Below are 21087 nucleotides of genomic sequence, written 5' to 3'. Positions count from 1 at the left end.
TTAAGAAGGAGAAAACAAAAATAAATTAGAAAAAAAGGAAATAAATACATGTAATATTCATTTGTCAGTTTTTTCAGTTAAAGGGCTGAGGAGAGAAACGGTTGTGTCGCGCTCTCTCCTTGTTTTTTAATCCCTAAAGAGCCAGTGGGAGCGGTAGCGGTGGCGGTGGCGGGAGCAGCGGCGGAGCTAGTCCTCATCGGCTGGTGGCGCGCTGTCCAATTACTAAATTAACCCTGCCCCCGTTGCTTATTCCGTTAATTTTATGATCATCATCGCGCCATAATATAATGGCTCCCCAACTTCCCCCCGACGCCGCCGTTGGCGGCGGCATTCTCACCGTCGTCGCGGTCGACAAAGACAAGCACAGCGCCTCCGCCGTGAAATGGGCGGTCGATTATCTCCTCGTCAACAACAATATCACTCTCATCCTGGTCCACGTCCGGACCAAAAGCTCAGCACACCGTACCGTAGGTACCCTCTTTCAATTCTTCTTCAATTTTCACATCTATTTTTTTTTTTTTTTTTGAATTGATTGGATCCTCGGATTAAATGATTCTCGAAGGAAATTGGCGAATTCGGTCACCATTAAATTAGTTTTCAACAAATTTAGGACATATAAATTGTCAACTTTTACGGCATTTTTGCATCAATATTGTTTAATGGATTGAAACCTTGGTATTCGAGCAGATTGTTCTTCTCCAGATGCAAATGGTGGAGCAAGTGATCAGGATTCCCAATCCGTTTTTACACCCTTCCGCGCATACTCTGCACGTAAAGGGGTATGTCAAAGAGTGACAAATTTGCAATTCTTTTGATTGTGTGCATTATGTATTGGAATATGAGATTGTGTGTATTTATGTAGACACTTGTGTGCATTTATGTACAAGTTAGCAGGTTCCAACTAAATCATGTCATATGAGGGAAAGACTTGGATCAAATTTTGTCCATATTGCATTTTCCTTCTCTTATGGTGTCATAGTTATCCATTGGAAGGGAATACCAATGCAATAAAAAATAAATTTGGTAAAAGTTTACTTGACATGATAAGATTTGATAGGGCACATCTTAATTAAAGTTGATGTTTCCTCATTCCATTTATGTTATCATAGTTATCCATTGGAAAGGAATCCCAGTGCATATGCATGTGTTAGGATCAAGCGCTTACCATTACGCCAAAAACTATAATTGATAGTGAAGGCGCAACTTTATTTCCTTATAGACCGCCGTTGGGTGGTGGACTTGGCCTTTACAAGTCTCCGCCCAACAATCCCCAAGCCACCAGGTGCTAGACTTGGCCTTTACTGGCCTCCGCCTAACAGCATGGCACATTAACAATCTTGAATTTGATCCTTCCGATTATGAAATTTTGGCTAATATAAATTTTTCATATAAACATTCAATGTATTTGAGGCTATATATTGCAGTTGATAGTGAAAGAGGTTATTGTTGAGGATAGTGATGTGTCCAAGGCACTTGTGGAGTACATAAACAAGTACCGTATTTCCAACATTGTTCTTGGTGCTTCAACAAGGAGCGCTATTGCCAGGTTATTCTCTTCGCAGTTTTCTCAAGTGCCTGTACATGCCGCATGCATCTGGAGAAATGACAGTGGGGGTGATGCTTTTGCAGGAAATTTTGGACTCATGATGTGCCAACCATCATAAACAAGACTGCCCCGGATTTTTGCTCTGTGTATGTAATTTCAAAAGGCAAGCAACAATCTTTCCGGCCTGCAGCGAGACCTCTGGCATGTGCTCCATCTCAAGCACAGTTTACACCCCCTCACTCAAGACCGTCTTCTAGGAACACAAGTGCTGAACTGGAGGATGTCAGGTAAAGAATTAAGTAGAGAACATATGAAAACTTGGCCAGTACAGGTTTGAAGATTCTTAATGTGAAACTCTGCAACAAGTAGTTTAACATGTTATATTAAGTGATATTGACTCTAATGATTGTTAAAACAGGCAATCATCACATATGAGGGGGGAACAAAACACGAGACCTAAAAAAATCTTGGGGGCAGACAGTTTTGATGCTCCTATAAGACGGGCAAGGAATTCATCCACTCGCAATTCCCTCAGTGATAATGATAGTGATGACCTTGCATCATTTCGTCAGGGTTCACTTGATCTGACAGTTCAAAATGTAGACTTCACAAGAGTATCAGATGGTTCAAATGAAAACGCGGCTTCTGTAAGTGCAAAATAACCAGGTGGTAGATTTAAACCACACAGTCATATTTTAGTGGGCAATCCTGACTATTCTGCATTTGTCTTTTCTTAGAAAGAATACTTTCAGTTAATAAACTTTAAGAATATGGTGAAATTGTGCTATTGCAGAAAGATTTGGAAGCTGAGATGAAAAGACTAAAGCTAGAGCTAAAACAAACCATGGACATGTACAACACAGCTTGCAAAGAGGCTGTCTCAGCCAAGCAAATGGTATTCTATCTCAGTTAGAAAGAAAAAGAAAATTAGGTGCTAAAGATGATAAAGCTTCTAAGAGAAGTATATAGGACTGCGACATCCCCTAAAAATCTAATTTAACGAGTGAAAAAGAACCTAATGACCAACCTGTTCTTCTGATTTCTAAGCATGCTAGCTTCTCAGTTTCTACAGTTATTCATTTTTTCTGATGTGGAGGAGGTGCTCATTGTTCTTGTGGTTAGGAGGAAGTCAATTGGATAATTGGCAGAAGAGTAGTTTTTCAGAAGAATACACATCCCAAAATATTTAAAGAACAATTTTATAAATTCGAATTTTAATTGTTTTCAGGCTAAACAGCTTCAACAGTCGAAAATGGAAGAGGCTCGCAGGTTTGAGCAAGCTAGACTTTCTGAAGAGGCTGCTCTTGCGATGGTGGAGATGGAGAAGGCTAAATGCAAAGCTGCCATTGAAGCAGCTGAGAAAGCTCAAAAGTTAGCTGAGATAGAAGCACAAAGAGTAAAGTTTGCAGAGATGAAGGCTAAGAAAGAAGCACAAGAAAAAACTCAAGCATTAAATGTTTTATCTCATGATGCCCGCTACAGAAAATATCCCATAGAAGAGATTGAGGCTGCGACTGATAAATTTTCAAAAGCAATGAAAATTGGTGAAGGTGGATATGGACCTGTTTTCAAGGGAAAACTTGATCATACACCTGTTGCCATCAAAGTTCTAAGACCTGATGCTGCTCAAGGAAGGAAACAATTTCAACAAGAGGTACATAATTCCTTCCTAACCAGATTTTAAAAATTACTTTTCCTAGAAACAGGATATAGTATGGGCTGTTTTTGGCACTTTTCTCATCAATAAAATTCTTGATCACCCTCAGGTTGAGATCCTCAGTCTCATTAGACATCCGAATATGGTCCTCCTCTTGGGTGCATGTCCTGAGTATGGATGTTTAGTATATGAATACATGAATTATGGTAGCTTGGAAGATCGTTTGTTTCGAAAGGGCAATACCCCTCCAATTCCATGGGGAATTCGGTTCAAGATTGCCGCAGATATTGCTACAGGTCTTTTATTCCTTCACCAATCAAAGCCAGAACCTCTTGTGCACCGAGACCTTAAGCCAGCCAACATCCTTTTAGACCGCCACTACGTCTGCAAAATCAGTGATGTTGGCTTGGCACGGTTAGTCCCACAATCTGTAGCTGATAGTGTCACACAGTATCACATGACTTCGGCTGCTGGGACATTTTGTTACATAGACCCTGAATATCAGCAATCTGGAAGACTAGGGACTAAATCAGATATATATTCACTTGGAGTAATGTTACTTCAAATTATCACAGCAAGGCCCCCAATGGGTTTAACCCACCAAGTAGAAAAGGCTATAGAAAAGGGTACATTTGCAGAATTGTTAGATCCAACGGTGCAAGGCTGGCCAATAGAAGAAACTCTTAACTTTGCGCAACTATCACTCCGCTGTGCTGAGCTCAGGAAGAGGGATAGGCCAGACCTTAGTTCAGTAGTCTTACCGGAGCTTAACCGGCTAAAAGAACTTGGGATGGAAAGCGTGCAAAAGAAATACTGGTCATAATGCTGGACCTTGCTGTTGAATTATCCTGCATTTGCTTCTCAAATGGAATGATCCTAAATTTTCTGCCAGGTTCGTCGTTTCTTGTGGTAGTTTCATTGGAACAGGATCAGTTAAGCATGGACCTTACTACATTGCTTAAATGTTTCTTTCATTAGTTTTCGTCTTGGATAAAAATTATGCCTTGGGTTGCATCCACCAGAATTTTTAAGTCAATCATATTGGGTAATCATAGATATAGAGAATTGTTATTTTATTAATTAATTGATAGCAATAGATGCATATAACACATTCATAAGAATATTAAGGAAAAATCTTTTTGTTTCTAAATCATGAACTGCAAAATCATTTAGGAAATCCACTAATGCACACATACTTCAAAACTTTTTAGGCACATTTACTGGAGAATGATATGAAGAAATTAAGATACCTTTCCAAAAACAAGGAAGCAAACAGCAGTAACAATTGAAGAGCAGCTTCTGGGAAACCAGGACTTGGGAGGATGGTTGCTCATCACGAGTTGCTTCATAGGCACCCTTACTTCCTGACAAGAAGATAATTTGTGTAGACTTGAATAGAATCTGAGAACTTTTTTGTGTTCAGATCAATCATAACACAACGTTTTTGTGATCACATATACATAAATTTGACAATTTTGCTTTTCATGGTGGTGTAAGGTCATCCTATAGTGCATTTAATTGATAATCTACATTCTTTCTTTTCTTCTCCCAAATACTGTCTACTAAACCACTAAGCTAAGCCCGTGCGGGCTCAACATTCTTACTTTATTTATTCTTCTTGTTGATTTGCTTCTTCTTGTGTGTTGAACAGATATCCTTGAGGCCATTAGATAATGTTGTGACTGGTGATACCAACTTTATCTGCTATGGTGGTATAAAGCTCCCTCAAGATTGAATTGCTTGCAATTGGGGTTAACTCAGCTGATAAACACACACACACACACACTCTCCTTGCAACTAATAGATTGTCAGTTTGAGTCATCACTGTGTGAATAAGGAGCTAGCCACTATTAGTTTTGATTTGCCTAGCAGGCTTCCCAAAAGAAAATGGAAGCTTCTAGGAATATCTTAAAATTCTTGTCCACAACAAAAGGGTATATATGTATGCAATTTGCCAAAACAAAAGAAAAAAAGAGCATAAAGTGTGACTCATAATTGGTGCCCACAAATGATGGATATTGTCAATAAAAAGGCATAACCATATTTCCAATCACTTTCCCATCAGTATAGGAAGCATTGATATGATGTAGCCTTGACTGAGTCCATGAATGTGGTGAAGCATTTCATAGAGAGAGGAATCCAAGTATGATTGGCTACAGTGACTTTTAGTTTAGAGTTTATTTTTTAATTTCTTTCTTGGGTATGACAATTCTTCAGGGGTGACTTTGTTGACGTTTTGAGGCCTCAATTTATTTAATTTTCATTTGTCTTTGCTTCTTTCATAAGAAAAAAAAAACCAGGTTGTCTTAACTTTCTTAATTTAGTTGGTGTCATACTTACAAGAAAATTGATATTTTTCCTCCTAAATTACCTCTTAATATTCACATTTCCTAAATAAAAAAAAAAATTATATTCAGTTTATAATTTTAGTCCACCCCATCACAAATTTAAAAAAAAAAATGAACATACTAATTATACTCAAATAAATAAATAACCGTACATAAAGATATGAATATTTAGAGGTAAATGTAGGAAGAGGGGTTGCAGCCTATGGGTTAATTGACTGGGGGCAAATTATTTTTTGGATCATAACAAAAAGTATATTATTCATGTATTGAATGTACATTGTACAAAATAATGTACTTTCAGTACTAAATAATGTACTTTTCTTGAATACAATGTACATTTTAAATATACTAATTAAGATTACATTATTGATTGAGTTGGTAAAAAGATATGAAGATTTGATCAACTTATTTTTCATGATTAGCAAAACTGTAATCTGATGAAGACTGGGCCGGTGGGGTCATTACATTGTCTCAATATTTGATCAATGCCTGTCTGAAAGTAGAAAAAAGAGAAGAAAAAGAAGGCAAAATGGGACAAACTTAAGTTCAAAATTCAAAGTTTCACACCGTGGGTAGTAAAATTTACTTGTTAGTCAAAAAAACACTAGCCAAAGTAGTGTAAGAGGTGCACATGCAAGAAAGGAAAAGTGGTGAAATGCTCAGATGATTTGGTTGTCATTCCTGTTTGGTTACTAGCAGAAATGTCATCATACAACAACAAACAATTTTTCCACTTTGCCCTACATTTTCTCTTCATATTCTAAATTAGATCGGTTCAAGTTACACTATAAATATGAATAATAGAAGCATAATAATAAGACACGATACAAGTTGTGAGAAGAAAATCTCCTATAATAGGTAGGATATCCTATTTATACTAAGTGGCAAGTAGACATAATGATGACAAGTTACTTACAGAGCTGACGTGACATTCATTAATTGGACACTCAAGTTGGCCATGACGTGTGTAAGGTATTGATGTGGCTATTAGTGAAGTGATGTCAGAGTTAATTAACATGTCTAATAGTGTGGCTCGGAAGTCTATTAAGCCAGAGGTTAGAAAGTCTACTAACATCGAGGTTGGAAAATCTAATACTACCTCCGTCCCAAAATGGTTGTCTGATTCGTTTAACGAGGCTTGACTGAAGTTATTTTTAATCGAATTTTTAATAATATTAAGTTTAGCATTAATATATAAAATTTAATGCATACAAGTGTATGCAAGTATGCCAATATCTATTGATGTTGTTATAGGAAAATTCTATTGGCTCGATATCTTAGATATCACGTATATGCCAATTCTTGATGGTCATATACGGTCGAAAAATCATTACCAAGGTTGGACGCAATCACTACACAAGTTAATTTTGCCGCCACTTCACTAACCATCACATCAATAGTCAATACATGTTGTGACCGACCTGAGTACCCCAGCCACGGGGCGTCACACCAACTTCATTAGTGTATTTTTAGCATGCTACTCCCCGCATCGCTAGTATACCAACCAAATCCAACTCTTTTACACTATATAGACCAAATTATATATAGTTTCCCATTTAGTTGTACTAGACCTTATTAGATAATAATACCCATATTATTAATCATTTGCTAGTTGAAATAATATTTTTATTACTAGCTACATTTTCAACTCGTTTAATAAATTTATACTATATCACAAATCTTAACTCAATTACCTGAATCATATTACACTAATATGAACAAAAAGTAATTAAATTTACTCTAATAAATCCAATTGTACCCATCAAATTAACCATATCATATCATACAATAAGATTCAATTAGTAAAAAAAACTATATATAATGATATTTTATAGTGAAATCTATCACAAATTTGAAGAAAAAATAGAGTGCATTACAGCAGATAATCAAAAGGGAACAAAAGCATCCAATTTTCTTTACAAAAGAAAGCACAAAAATCAAACTTTTTGAAATAGCAGAGGCAAAAGCACACAAGCCTCGAGGTGATGACAAAGTCTTAAGTAAATAAAAAGCAGAGATCACAAAGTCTTGCCCAAAAGAAGCTGAAGAAAAGAAAAGTGTTTCCAAATCCATGGAAGTTGTAAAACCCACAAATCTTTCATTCTTCACACTCAACTGGCTGTGTTTCTTGCTGGGCACAATGGTTCCCGGACTCAAATCTCAATCCCCCGGCGGTTTGGTCTGCATTAGCGACTGCGCTACATGTCCCATCATATGCTCGTCTCCACCGCCTCAGCTGGAAGTCGTTTCAGAGCCGCCGCCGCTGCCACCGCTGCTTGCATATGGGCCTCCGCCTCCAGCACCACCTCTGCCACCGTCATCGTACATTTCGTGGGGCGGCGCAACTACTCCGGCTTCTCCTTCCAATTACTTGGACTCTCCTCCGGCCACAGAAACGCCGGCTGCCGGCGGAGGATTGGGGAAGATCAACTATAGCTATCCTTACTTCTACTATTACGCCTCCAATGCTGTTTCTCTCACTTCTCTGCAAATTCACCGCTCCACTCTTCTTCTTTTCTTCATAATAATCTCCATCTTTTCCCAATACTCTTAGCTTAACTTTATATATATATATATATATATATATATATATATATATATATATATATATATATATATATATATATATATATATATATATATACACACACATACAGGGTCAGGTTGTTGTACATGCAGAGCTTTCCGTACAACTGTGTGATTTTGCCCTCACTCACCATTAATTAGGCATAAATACATACACTACAAGATGTTCAAAAATGCATCATTAGATATGATGCATTTGTGCTTTGATTCTGATGCATTTTTGAATACTGTGTAATACATTTATGCATTTGTAATGATGCAATTCGTACTAATCCCATGAAAAGCAGCCTTGCCTGTATTTGATCCAGTTTATATATATGGAGCTATCAAACAGTTTAGTCAAACATAGTATTCCCATATTTTGTATAACTCATGAGTTTGCTATCACAGCTTATTTTGTGTGCTCTAATAGCAGATTGATGATATGTTTCGTTTGCTCAAAAGGGTGGATGAGTGAGTAGAACATAATTATAATATCAAGTTATGAGTTTAATTATGGTTAATATTTAATATCGATTTAATCACATTTGTTGCATAAAACTCTTTTAATGTGGTTTATTTAGAGTGGGGGTGAAATTAAACGTAAGATTTTACATTTATTTCTTTTTGTATGTTTATGATAAACAGGAGAGAGGTTGCCAATAAAGTTTCAGTAACTTTATTGCTTTAATTTGCCTTTGATAAAGCTTTGTTCTGTCTCTTTTATATCATTAGCACCCCATATAATTTTATCAAATATGTAACACTTATACCTACAACATTATAGATTTATAGAAATTCTTGTTGAGTTATAAGTTATTTATAAGTCGTAATAGTAGATGGCAAGAGTAGATTGCACTTGAGGTTATTAGTTATTAGGTTTGTTGTCAGAGTGGCCGGTTAAGAAGGGCCGAAGGGGAGATGGTGAACCATATATGTATAGCTAATGTTTAGGCGCTTCAAAAACATATTATTATCACTTGATAGAAAGTGACTAACTCTTTGACGATAGTAAATAGAGTGAAGTATGCTAGTAATAATGGTAAGATTCTCAACTCATTGTTACTTGCTTGAAGTTATAAGAGATCTTACCAGTTAGGTGGAACTAGAACTACTAGAACTGTTCAAATAAATTATATATATATATATATATATATATATATATATATATATATATATATATATATATATATAAAAGAGTCAAAGATTTAATTTGTGATGATTGAAAAATTAGATAGAGAGAAATAAACTTGTAATTTCATGGGTTAAATTATTTAATAAGTTAAATTGAATCTTTTAATGATAATTTGGTCCATATGCATTATAATTCAATTTCAACCATAGAAGCTGGCGAGTAGGTGGGAGAATATGAGCTTAGGAAAATACAAACAAATGCTTCTAAATCACGGGGTAGATAGGGCTAGGGCTAGTTGAATTTCATCATTATTTCCATTCCTTACACATCTACAACATGAAGAGCATTCATTTCTCTATCATCCATCATCCATCAAAACAAGGACAGTTAAGAATATATTTTCTTCCCTTTGACCTGGGGAAGAAAGGAATATATCCAACAAATTTAATTAAGATTGGGGTGAGCACACGTAGAGCAAATTTGGGCCTCCTTATTCACTAATAAACCTTAGGGCATCTCCAACCCTAAATATTTAGGAAAGCATGATTATCCACTAATGGGAGAAGTGATTTGGAAAAAAGATAAGGATGTGTCACAACATCTTTGACATTTACATTAAAAATAAAAGTTAAGCGACATCCAGCAGGCCGTGTGTTAGTTGTTAAGAAGTGGTTGCACCCAACATATGCATTTGGGTGTGACTTTTTGTTTTGTTTTTTTTTTTTTTTTTAAATTGTTATTAGTGATGATGTGGAGATACATATCTAAAGGGAAATGGTTGGAGATGCCCTTATATTAGGCGTAAGTAATAATAGGACATTTGGTAACCACGAGGGAATTAGATGGAAAAAGAATTACCATTGGGAAGAAGAATAAAGTAAGAATCTAAATTTTATTGTTTGGTAAGTAAAAATAGACCTACAAAATGAAGAATATTATTGTACAATCACCCCATGCTTTTCCCCCCACAATTCATGAAATTAAAAAATCTAATGGTGGGCATGAGCCGGGATTCGCAACTCTGCTATGAAGGAGTTAAAATTACATAGAAATTTAATTTCTTTTTACCAAACGCATAAATTATTTAGAAATAAAGTAGGAAATAAATTGAAATTTTCATAAACCAAACAACCCATAAAAGTATTTGTATATGAGAGTATTTGACACTTTTTAACAGCAATCTGGACTTCATGTACACTGCAATATGACCTTAATAAAGATTCAAGAAAACCTTAAAATCTCAACTTTGGTTGCAATATATACCCCACGCACTGCTGCTGTATCTACTATATGTCCTTTTAATTCAGTTGTTGCCAGTCTTCCAATGATGACCACATTAATTGGGCTAATTAAGGTCCCATGAGCCAGGCTAGCTCCAACATGCCAAGTGCCAACTCCTTGCCAGAGCCATTAGCAATCCCAATTTGTTCCTAAACCACACAAAAAAGTCTGTATGTAACTGGTATCTGAATATATATGTTTTGAGTGAAACTCACTTTGTAACTTTAATCGACAAAACCTTAAGGAAAAAAATCAATTTAAATTACATATAAATAATCGACTCAAACAAAAAAGTCAATAGAAAGTTTCTATAGAAAATCAATTACACTTTGTCTTGAACTTTGGATCTTTTGTCCAATCATCCTATCAAGACTATACTATAATAGGCGGCACAAGTTTAACTTACTGGTTCAGTAGGTAGTATTTGGAAGAAGAGGCCAATGTTCTAAACTCGACAACAACAGTGTGGAGATTATGCCAAAAGTAGGCAGATCCCTTGAGTCCGCAGATATTTGACATGTCAACTGAAATTATCGTGATTTACGTCCTTCCAAATACTATGTCATGCCAAAGTGTGAGATGGTCTTTGAGATTGGTTGGGGATTCAACCTTTTGGAGAAAAAAAGTATACTATAATAATAACATAATCAATGCATGATTATCAAAAAAAATGCCAAACATTATAGTAGAAAAGACATATATTTTACCTCATTATAGTCCTTTCATGACTAGAGTAACAAAACAGAATTTACCAAGTGCATACTCTTTGGATAATGAATGTATATTTTTCTCATCACCAAAAACACATGCATACCAAACATAATCGAGATTAGATCCAATTAAGAACATTCAAGATTTGGCATTTTGATAACGCCACAAATCAAATCAAATCAAAAACGGCAAAGCTTATCTGAGACTACAGATTTTATAAAGCGACAGGTCAATGTGGGATTTTGTCTTCGCTATCCATTTCTATCAATCATTATCTTTCTAGTCTAAATAGGAAACACTATGAGAAATATTTCATGGACTCCCTCTGGTTTATAAAAGCCCTGCCTTGTATGTGATTCCAATCAGTAAAAAAGTAAAATTAATCTAAATTATTTACAATTGGTTAGCTTAAACCAAAAAAAAATAATAAAAATTCAATATATCATCATCACCAAAAGTCAAACTTAAAACTTGAACAAATTACTATGTTAATTAACTACTGGATTAATTTAACTGATTGCCCAACATTATACTAACCTATTCAATCATATAAATAGCACCATGGCCATAATATTATCAGTCAACTATATAAATAAATTAAATATAATATTGTTGCAATAATTAAAAATTATTCAAAAACATAAATTTAAGATATATTCAAAACATTTCTAAGGTATAATCACAAATCGCATTACAATAAAACAGTAAAATACTAACAAATTTAATTTAAACACTTATAAATTTTTCAATCAGTTAATAAATTTGATTTCTCTTGTAATGTCGGAAGGTTAGATTGTATATAAATACAGTAATACACATACACAGATTAGATAGACATAGAGAGAGAGAGAGTTGGTGAGACAGATAGAGAGTGAGCACAGATAGCTTCAAGCATGTAGAGATCGAAATATATATATATATATGATGCAAGAAAGGCTTATGTGTGCTCACTCTCTTCTGTCACCTGCCAACCTTACCCCTTTTTTTCTGAAATAATGATGGAACAGGCCGGACAGACAAACATCATGGTACCAATCCGAAGAGTACAAGATTTGGTTCAATTCGGAGAAAACAAGGAAAGACAGTAGTAGTAGTAGAAGAAGGAGGAGAAGAAGAAGAGGGTGTCGTTAATAAGGCACTGTTCCATTGGGAAGATCAGAGAGGGTGTTTGAGTGGCTCTATGTAGATGTGATGTGTTGGGGAGTGAGGTGTAGGGTATATATAGGAAGAGATAGAGGTGTGAAAATGGATGGATCGACATTAAAGATAAGGTTCATCACGTAATTTCTCGCCTACATACAATGAATATATACCACAACTCACCTAAATAGATCATCAGCTGATTTATTCGGTAATCACAAAATTACAAATTTAACCTACACATTTTATTTTCTTTTTAATTTGAATTGATTAGCAATGTACAACCTATGCTGATTTATTTTTTGTGGTCATTTACCCGATTAAGAGCATAAGGCATATATTCGAGTGGAGAAGGGACCNATATATATATATATACACACACATACAGGGTCAGGTTGTTGTACATGCAGAGCTTTCCGTACAACTGTGTGATTTTGCCCTCACTCACCATTAATTAGGCATAAATACATACACTACAAGATGTTCAAAAATGCATCATTAGATATGATGCATTTGTGCTTTGATTCTGATGCATTTTTGAATACTGTGTAATACATTTATGCATTTGTAATGATGCAATTCGTACTAATCCCATGAAAAGCAGCCTTGCCTGTATTTGATCCAGTTTATATATATGGAGCTATCAAACAGTTTAGTCAAACATAGTATTCCCATATTTTGTATAACTCATGAGTTTGCTATCACAGCTTATTTTGTGTGCTCTAATAGCAGATTGATGATATGTTTCGTTTGCTCAAAAGGGTGGATGAGTGAGTAGAACATAATTATAATATCAAGTTATGAGTTTAATTATGGTTAATATTTAATATCGATTTAATCACATTTGTTGCATAAAACTCTTTTAATGTGGTTTATTTAGAGTGGGGGTGAAATTAAACGTAAGATTTTACATTTATTTCTTTTTGTATGTTTATGATAAACAGGAGAGAGGTTGCCAATAAAGTTTCAGTAACTTTATTGCTTTAATTTGCCTTTGATAAAGCTTTGTTCTGTCTCTTTTATATCATTAGCACCCCATATAATTTTATCAAATATGTAACACTTATACCTACAACATTATAGATTTATAGAAATTCTTGTTGAGTTATAAGTTATTTATAAGTCGTAATAGTAGATGGCAAGAGTAGATTGCACTTGAGGTTATTAGTTATTAGGTTTGTTGTCAGAGTGGCCGGTTAAGAAGGGCCGAAGGGGAGATGGTGAACCATATATGTATAGCTAATGTTTAGGCGCTTCAAAAACATATTATTATCACTTGATAGAAAGTGACTAACTCTTTGACGATAGTAAATAGAGTGAAGTATGCTAGTAATAATGGTAAGATTCTCAACTCATTGTTACTTGCTTGAAGTTATAAGAGATCTTACCAGTTAGGTGGAACTAGAACTACTAGAACTGTTCAAATAAATTATATATATATATATATATATATATATATATATATATATATATATATATATATATATATAAAAGAGTCAAAGATTTAATTTGTGATGATTGAAAAATTAGATAGAGAGAAATAAACTTGTAATTTCATGGGTTAAATTATTTAATAAGTTAAATTGAATCTTTTAATGATAATTTGGTCCATATGCATTATAATTCAATTTCAACCATAGAAGCTGGCGAGTAGGTGGGAGAATATGAGCTTAGGAAAATACAAACAAATGCTTCTAAATCACGGGGTAGATAGGGCTAGGGCTAGTTGAATTTCATCATTATTTCCATTCCTTACACATCTACAACATGAAGAGCATTCATTTCTCTATCATCCATCATCCATCAAAACAAGGACAGTTAAGAATATATTTTCTTCCCTTTGACCTGGGGAAGAAAGGAATATATCCAACAAATTTAATTAAGATTGGGGTGAGCACACGTAGAGCAAATTTGGGCCTCCTTATTCACTAATAAACCTTAGGGCATCTCCAACCCTAAATATTTAGGAAAGCATGATTATCCACTAATGGGAGAAGTGATTTGGAAAAAAGATAAGGATGTGTCACAACATCTTTGACATTTACATTAAAAATAAAAGTTAAGCGACATCCAGCAGGCCGTGTGTTAGTTGTTAAGAAGTGGTTGCACCCAACATATGCATTTGGGTGTGACTTTTTGTTTTGTTTTTTTTTTTTTTTTTAAATTGTTATTAGTGATGATGTGGAGATACATATCTAAAGGGAAATGGTTGGAGATGCCCTTATATTAGGCGTAAGTAATAATAGGACATTTGGTAACCACGAGGGAATTAGATGGAAAAAGAATTACCATTGGGAAGAAGAATAAAGTAAGAATCTAAATTTTATTGTTTGGTAAGTAAAAATAGACCTACAAAATGAAGAATATTATTGTACAATCACCCCATGCTTTTCCCCCCACAATTCATGAAATTAAAAAATCTAATGGTGGGCATGAGCCGGGATTCGCAACTCTGCTATGAAGGAGTTAAAATTACATAGAAATTTAATTTCTTTTTACCAAACGCATAAATTATTTAGAAATAAAGTAGGAAATAAATTGAAATTTTCATAAACCAAACAACCCATAAAAGTATTTGTATATGAGAGTATTTGACACTTTTTAACAGCAATCTGGACTTCATGTACACTGCAATATGACCTTAATAAAGATTCAAGAAAACCTTAAAATCTCAACTTTGGTTGCAATATATACCCCACGCACTGCTGCTGTATCTACTATATGTCCTTTTAATTCAGTTGTTGCCAGTCTTCCAATGATGACCACATTAATTGGGCTAATTAAGGTCCCATGAGCCAGGCTAGCTCCAACATGCCAAGTGCCAACTCCTTGCCAGAGCCATTAGCAATCCCAATTTGTTCCTAAACCACACAAAAAAGTCTGTATGTAACTGGTATCTGAATATATATGTTTTGAGTGAAACTCACTTTGTAACTTTAATCGACAAAACCTTAAGGAAAAAAATCAATTTAAATTACATATAAATAATCGACTCAAACAAAAAAGTCAATAGAAAGTTTCTATAGAAAATCAATTACACTTTGTCTTGAACTTTGGATCTTTTGTCCAATCATCCTATCAAGACTATACTATAATAGGCGGCACAAGTTTAACTTACTGGTTCAGTAGGTAGTATTTGGAAGAAGAGGCCAATGTTCTAAACTCGACAACAACAGTGTGGAGATTATGCCAAAAGTAGGCAGATCCCTTGAGTCCGCAGATATTTGACATGTCAACTGAAATTATCGTGATTTACGTCCTTCCAAATACTATGTCATGCCAAAGTGTGAGATGGTCTTTGAGATTGGTTGGGGATTCAACCTTTTGGAGAAAAAAAGTATACTATAATAATAACATAATCAATGCATGATTATCAAAAAAAATGCCAAACATTATAGTAGAAAAGACATATATTTTACCTCATTATAGTCCTTTCATGACTAGAGTAACAAAACAGAATTTACCAAGTGCATACTCTTTGGATAATGAATGTATATTTTTCTCATCACCAAAAACACATGCATACCAAACATAATCGAGATTAGATCCAATTAAGAACATTCAAGATTTGGCATTTTGATAACGCCACAAATCAAATCAAATCAAAAACGGCAAAGCTTATCTGAGACTACAGATTTTATAAAGCGACAGGTCAATGTGGGATTTTGTCTTCGCTATCCATTTCTATCAATCATTATCTTTCTAGTCTAAATAGGAAACACTATGAGAAATATTTCATGGACTCCCTCTGGTTTATAAAAGCCCTGCCTTGTATGTGATTCCAATCAGTAAAAAAGTAAAATTAATCTAAATTATTTACAATTGGTTAGCTTAAACCAAAAAAAAATAATAAAAATTCAATATATCATCATCACCAAAAGTCAAACTTAAAACTTGAACAAATTACTATGTTAATTAACTACTGGATTAATTTAACTGATTGCCCAACATTATACTAACCTATTCAATCATATAAATAGCACCATGGCCATAATATTATCAGTCAACTATATAAATAAATTAAATATAATATTGTTGCAATAATTAAAAATTATTCAAAAACATAAATTTAAGATATATTCAAAACATTTCTAAGGTATAATCACAAATCGCATTACAATAAAACAGTAAAATACTAACAAATTTAATTTAAACACTTATAAATTTTTCAATCAGTTAATAAATTTGATTTCTCTTGTAATGTCGGAAGGTTAGATTGTATATAAATACAGTAATACACATACACAGATTAGATAGACATAGAGAGAGAGAGAGTTGGTGAGACAGATAGAGAGTGAGCACAGATAGCTTCAAGCATGTAGAGATCGAAATATATATATATATATGATGCAAGAAAGGCTTATGTGTGCTCACTCTCTTCTGTCACCTGCCAACCTTACCCCTTTTTTTCTGAAATAATGATGGAACAGGCCGGACAGACAAACATCATGGTACCAATCCGAAGAGTACAAGATTTGGTTCAATTCGGAGAAAACAAGGAAAGACAGTAGTAGTAGTAGAAGAAGGAGGAGAAGAAGAAGAGGGTGTCGTTAATAAGGCACTGTTCCATTGGGAAGATCAGAGAGGGTGTTTGAGTGGCTCTATGTAGATGTGATGTGTTGGGGAGTGAGGTGTAGGGTATATATAGGAAGAGATAGAGGTGTGAAAATGGATGGATCGACATTAAAGATAAGGTTCATCACGTAATTTCTCGCCTACATACAATGAATATATACCACAACTCACCTAAATAGATCATCAGCTGATTTATTCGGTAATCACAAAATTACAAATTTAACCTACACATTTTATTTTCTTTTTAATTTGAATTGATTAGCAATGTACAACCTATGCTGATTTATTTTTTGTGGTCATTTACCCGATTAAGAGCATAAGGCATATATTCGAGTGGAGAAGGGACCACGTAGATTCAAACGAAGTCGTTTTGATATTAAAAAAAATAAGAATATATTGCTCAGCGCGTGTTAAAATAATAAATATTCTGGGGGTAAGATAATGTATTTTATGTGTTAAATAATGTATTTTGTGTTAAATAATGAAATTTATGGGGTAAGATAATGTATTTTATGAGTTAGAATAATGTATAACGTACTTTATATGTTAGAATAATAAAATTTTTGGGGTAAGAAAATGTATTTAATGAGTTAAAATAATGTATTCTATTTGTTATAATAATGTACTTTATGTGTTTTTAGACCGTGATACACAGCTATGTGAATCATGACCCAGGCAATAATGATTCGATCCAGTAATGGTTGTCGACTTTGCTGTAAATAAAAAGAAACATAGAAAAACAAAGAATATATACTACTGATCAACACCATAGGAAAAGAAATGAAAGATTAACATTCAAGTACAAGAGTTATGCTTAAGCCGGATCACTCTTTGGAGCTATATAAATAGCATTTTTATATATGCATAGTGGGTGTGCACGTAATTGGTGACTGAATATATACATGGTGAATATATAAACATAGTGGACGTGTACGTTAGTTGTTCTCTCCATTGTAATATTCCAAAATAAATTAATAAAAAAATTGATTTGGGAACTTCACAGATCCACAGACAAGTGCATGGGATCCACAGATGAGACATACAGATAGCACTTATTTGGTCAAAACTCTGTTGAAATTCATCTATTTAAACCAAAAAAAAAAAAAAAAAAGTAACAATTTCATTTTTAATAAAAGTTATGCAGATAAGAATTGTTTAAAATGTTTTTAATTGAATAAAATTTAAAACCAAACAAACGCTATATATGCTAATATAAGTTCCTCACTTTGGGGCCGCCCACACCCTAACCCAATAGAATTTGTGGAGGTAGTAAATCGCAGTAATTCAATGGCTCATTAGTTAGGAAGATCAGTGTTTGTTGTTCACAATGAGCCCACCACATTGTAAGTGACTTTCACACTACAATTGCAAAGCTCAATTATGCATCTTTAAATTACACACAATCTGTCACTCAAGAACCAACTGAGCTACCCATACAAGCATTGCATTCTGTAAGCATTCCTATGAAGATCAGAAGAGAAGATCTGTGAAGATTAGAGGGATAGTCCCATGAATTGACAATTAGTCTCTGATTTTTGCAAGGCTTCTTCATGGGAATTAGACTCATTTGATTGAAGGAATAAGAAGTGAGGATTGTCTTTTACAAGTCTATCTCTCTTATTTTAGATTTTATAAAATTTTCGTGATATCTTAAGGATTCTGCCAAGCATTAGGTAAAAAAGGTGACCATAGTAATTACGTAGTATTTATAACACATTTGGCTCATGGAATAGATCAAAAATAGAATGTCATTTCTAAAATAAAATTTATTCCATTATTTATTCATAGGACTCTAACCTATACATAGTATGTACTCAAATAACATGATAATGCCAACATCCTTAATTGGGATGAGACTCAAACTTAGGACCTTTTGATTAGAATGGTAAGATGATGCCACCAGATCACGAAGTACTTGGCAATATTCATATCTTTTAAATACATATTATATTTCTTACTTAAACCATCAAACATTTGATAGGAATACAATTTGTTATGTCTTTTCCTTTAACGAATCACACAATATAATAGAATTACTATTCTATTCTTTGCATATTTCATTCGCTATAAAATAACTTTTATATTTCTTCAAAATCTATTATATTAACCAAACATATTGTGAAGGGCAAAAATCTACGCGAATAATTAAAAAATTAAAATACATACCTAGTCATCTATTAATCTATAATTCAAGGACAAAAATACTATTTTTCTAATTTTAATTTGTACCAAAGCTTCTTCTTCTTCTTCTTCTTCTTTTTTTGTTTTTTTTTTTTGTTTTTTGTTTTTTTTTTTGTTTTTTTTTGTTTTCATTTTAATCAATTCTTAATTTTGGTAAATTCAAATTGATCCAATTTAACTTTATAATATTCTTATTTTCTATCGTAATGTTAGTTTCTAAAAGTTTCAATTCATTCTCTCTTTCTCTCTTTTAATTATCATCATCAAATAAATAAATAAAAATATTGCGTACGGGGAATGAACTAGCTTACTAGTTAGTATGTGATTGGATGCTTTTTGTTTATGATTAATGTGATTGAGATAAAATTTGAAATGTCAAATCTTTTTTTTTTTTTTTTTTTTTTGCGCTTCAAAAGCTCTCCAACGAGAGCACCATTTAATTATGATATTCGGAGTACTATGAGCGGCCACCTAGAGCAGATCCTTCATGTCATTCGCGGCGTTATCTAAAATGAGCGTCCCCCAATCTTTAGTTTACCCGAAATTCGCAAGTTAATCTGCACATTTATCCCCTTCTCTTTCTATATGAGAAAAATGAATATAGTGAAATTTTCTGGCCGATCTTGCAATTTTGATGAGTGTGCCAACCGCATCCACTTAATGCCCCTCCCCATTCATGAAATGTCAAATCTATGATTGTAATTGTTATTGTTTGGATAGGATTATGTTTAGCACTATGGTGATTGTGATATGTTGATTTCGGTAGTAATTAATTAAGAAATTCAAGATTTTTTTTTTCAGACAGAAGCAAAATTTTAAAATTATAAAATATAGTTACAGAAAACAAGTGTGTATATTAAACTTTCATTCATAAATTAATTATCAGCTATAAAATCTAAAAATCTGTCAATTTAGATTATATATCTAGTTTTGCAAGTATCCAGTTCGCACTAGAACTCTCCCTCTGGGAATTGAACCTGTGACCTCTCAGGTGGAAGGGTTTTATCTGCATAACTTTTATTAAAAATGAAATTGTTACTTTTTTTTTTTTTATTTAAATAGATGAATTTCAACACCATCTATTAGATTAAATAATTCATCTGAACTATCTATTTGATTAAATAATTTGACCGCCATTTTTTCTACCCATTTTAGGCCTAACTCTCTTTGGCTCTTATTAGTATAGTAGATTTGTGTTGTTCTTTTACCTTTTTTTTTTTGAATTTTACTCTTCACATTTTTCTTTTTGACATTTAACATTAGTGCTTAATTAACTGAGATTAAAAATTTTTAGTGATATAAGTGGCATTAAATACTTATCTTTGATTCTTTGTGTTGTACATTTATAATTTCTTACCAAATTTACCCTCAATATTTTCTTGGGTCAATTCTACTCTCACTATGTAAAATAAATAAATAAATAAATAAATAAATATATATATATATATATATATATATATATATATATATATATAGAGAGAGGGGGGGGGGGGGGGTTAATGAGTTTTTTTTTTTTCTATCTTGTTTGATGTACGTGGAATATATGCATTATTGACTTATTATCAACAAAACATTTTCATTCATTGACTAGTTTTATATGCGCATTGCACGAATGTGTTAATGTCCAATGTTTATATTTAAATAAATATTTGAAAGTATATCAATGCAAGATTATATAGGAGAAGTTTATACATGGGTAATTGAATGTCGAATTTTTTTTATTTAAGTATCTAACTCAAAGTATATGAATCCAAGATAATATATAAAATTCACTATAATTATTACTAAAATATTTTGTCTAAAAATGATAGTCTAAATAAATACTACTTTTAATTTGAATTTTTCTAAGTGTTCTTAATTCTCTTTTGAGTAACATTGTCATTGTCTTCATCTTTACTATTTGTTCTCTTCTTTTTTTGTTGGTAGTGTGTTATTTGCAATTCAGTTA

The 21087-nt window shown here is 33.3% G+C and overlaps 2 protein-coding genes and 2 long non-coding RNA genes across 6 annotated transcripts; 2 read left to right on the top strand and 2 right to left on the bottom strand.

Moving 5' to 3' along the window:
- Positions 1-43: 43 nt before the first annotated feature.
- Positions 44-5478, top strand: LOC116007683 (U-box domain-containing protein 35-like). Of its 3 annotated transcripts, none has more exons than XM_031248429.1 (9): positions 44-471; positions 688-779; positions 1425-1546; positions 1630-1833; positions 1965-2193; positions 2340-2441; positions 2775-3200; positions 3313-4095; positions 4855-5478. In XM_031248429.1, the coding sequence occupies exons 1-8, from the start codon at positions 288-290 to the stop codon at positions 4024-4026; spliced, it is 2073 nt and encodes a 690-aa protein (XP_031104289.1). In that variant the 5' UTR covers positions 44-287; the 3' UTR covers positions 4027-4095; positions 4855-5478. The 3 variants fall into 3 exon arrangements, with proteins under 3 accessions (XP_031104289.1, XP_031104290.1, XP_031104288.1); XM_031248430.1 differs by lacking the exon at positions 4855-5478 and adding an exon at positions 4415-4756 and having other exon boundaries at positions 44-467; XM_031248428.1 differs by lacking the exon at positions 4855-5478 and adding an exon at positions 4415-4756 and having other exon boundaries at positions 45-471.
- A 2144-nt stretch (positions 5479-7622) lies between these two features.
- LOC116005894 (classical arabinogalactan protein 9-like) lies at positions 7623-8105 on the top strand. The gene has a single exon (XM_031246127.1). The coding sequence runs from the start codon at positions 7623-7625 to the stop codon at positions 8103-8105; it is 483 nt and encodes a 160-aa protein (XP_031101987.1).
- A 2244-nt stretch (positions 8106-10349) lies between these two features.
- Positions 10350-11704, bottom strand: LOC116006105. The gene is made up of 2 exons (XR_004095052.1): positions 10939-11704; positions 10350-10681 (listed from the first exon to the last, which is right to left on the bottom strand). It is a non-coding gene; the product is annotated as an uncharacterized LOC116006105 (long non-coding RNA).
- A 3208-nt stretch (positions 11705-14912) lies between these two features.
- Positions 14913-16267, bottom strand: LOC116006106. Its single transcript, XR_004095053.1, has 2 exons — positions 15502-16267; positions 14913-15244 (listed from the first exon to the last, which is right to left on the bottom strand). It is a non-coding gene; the product is annotated as an uncharacterized LOC116006106 (long non-coding RNA).
- Between the last annotated feature and the right edge of the window lie 4820 nt (positions 16268-21087).

This window comes from Ipomoea triloba, chromosome 15 (genome assembly GCF_003576645.1).
Source record: "Ipomoea triloba cultivar NCNSP0323 chromosome 15, ASM357664v1".
Lineage (NCBI taxonomy): Eukaryota > Viridiplantae > Streptophyta > Magnoliopsida > Solanales > Convolvulaceae > Ipomoea > Ipomoea triloba.
Note: the sequence above shows the minus strand (reverse complement) of the source record. Positions and strands in the feature narration are given on the sequence as shown.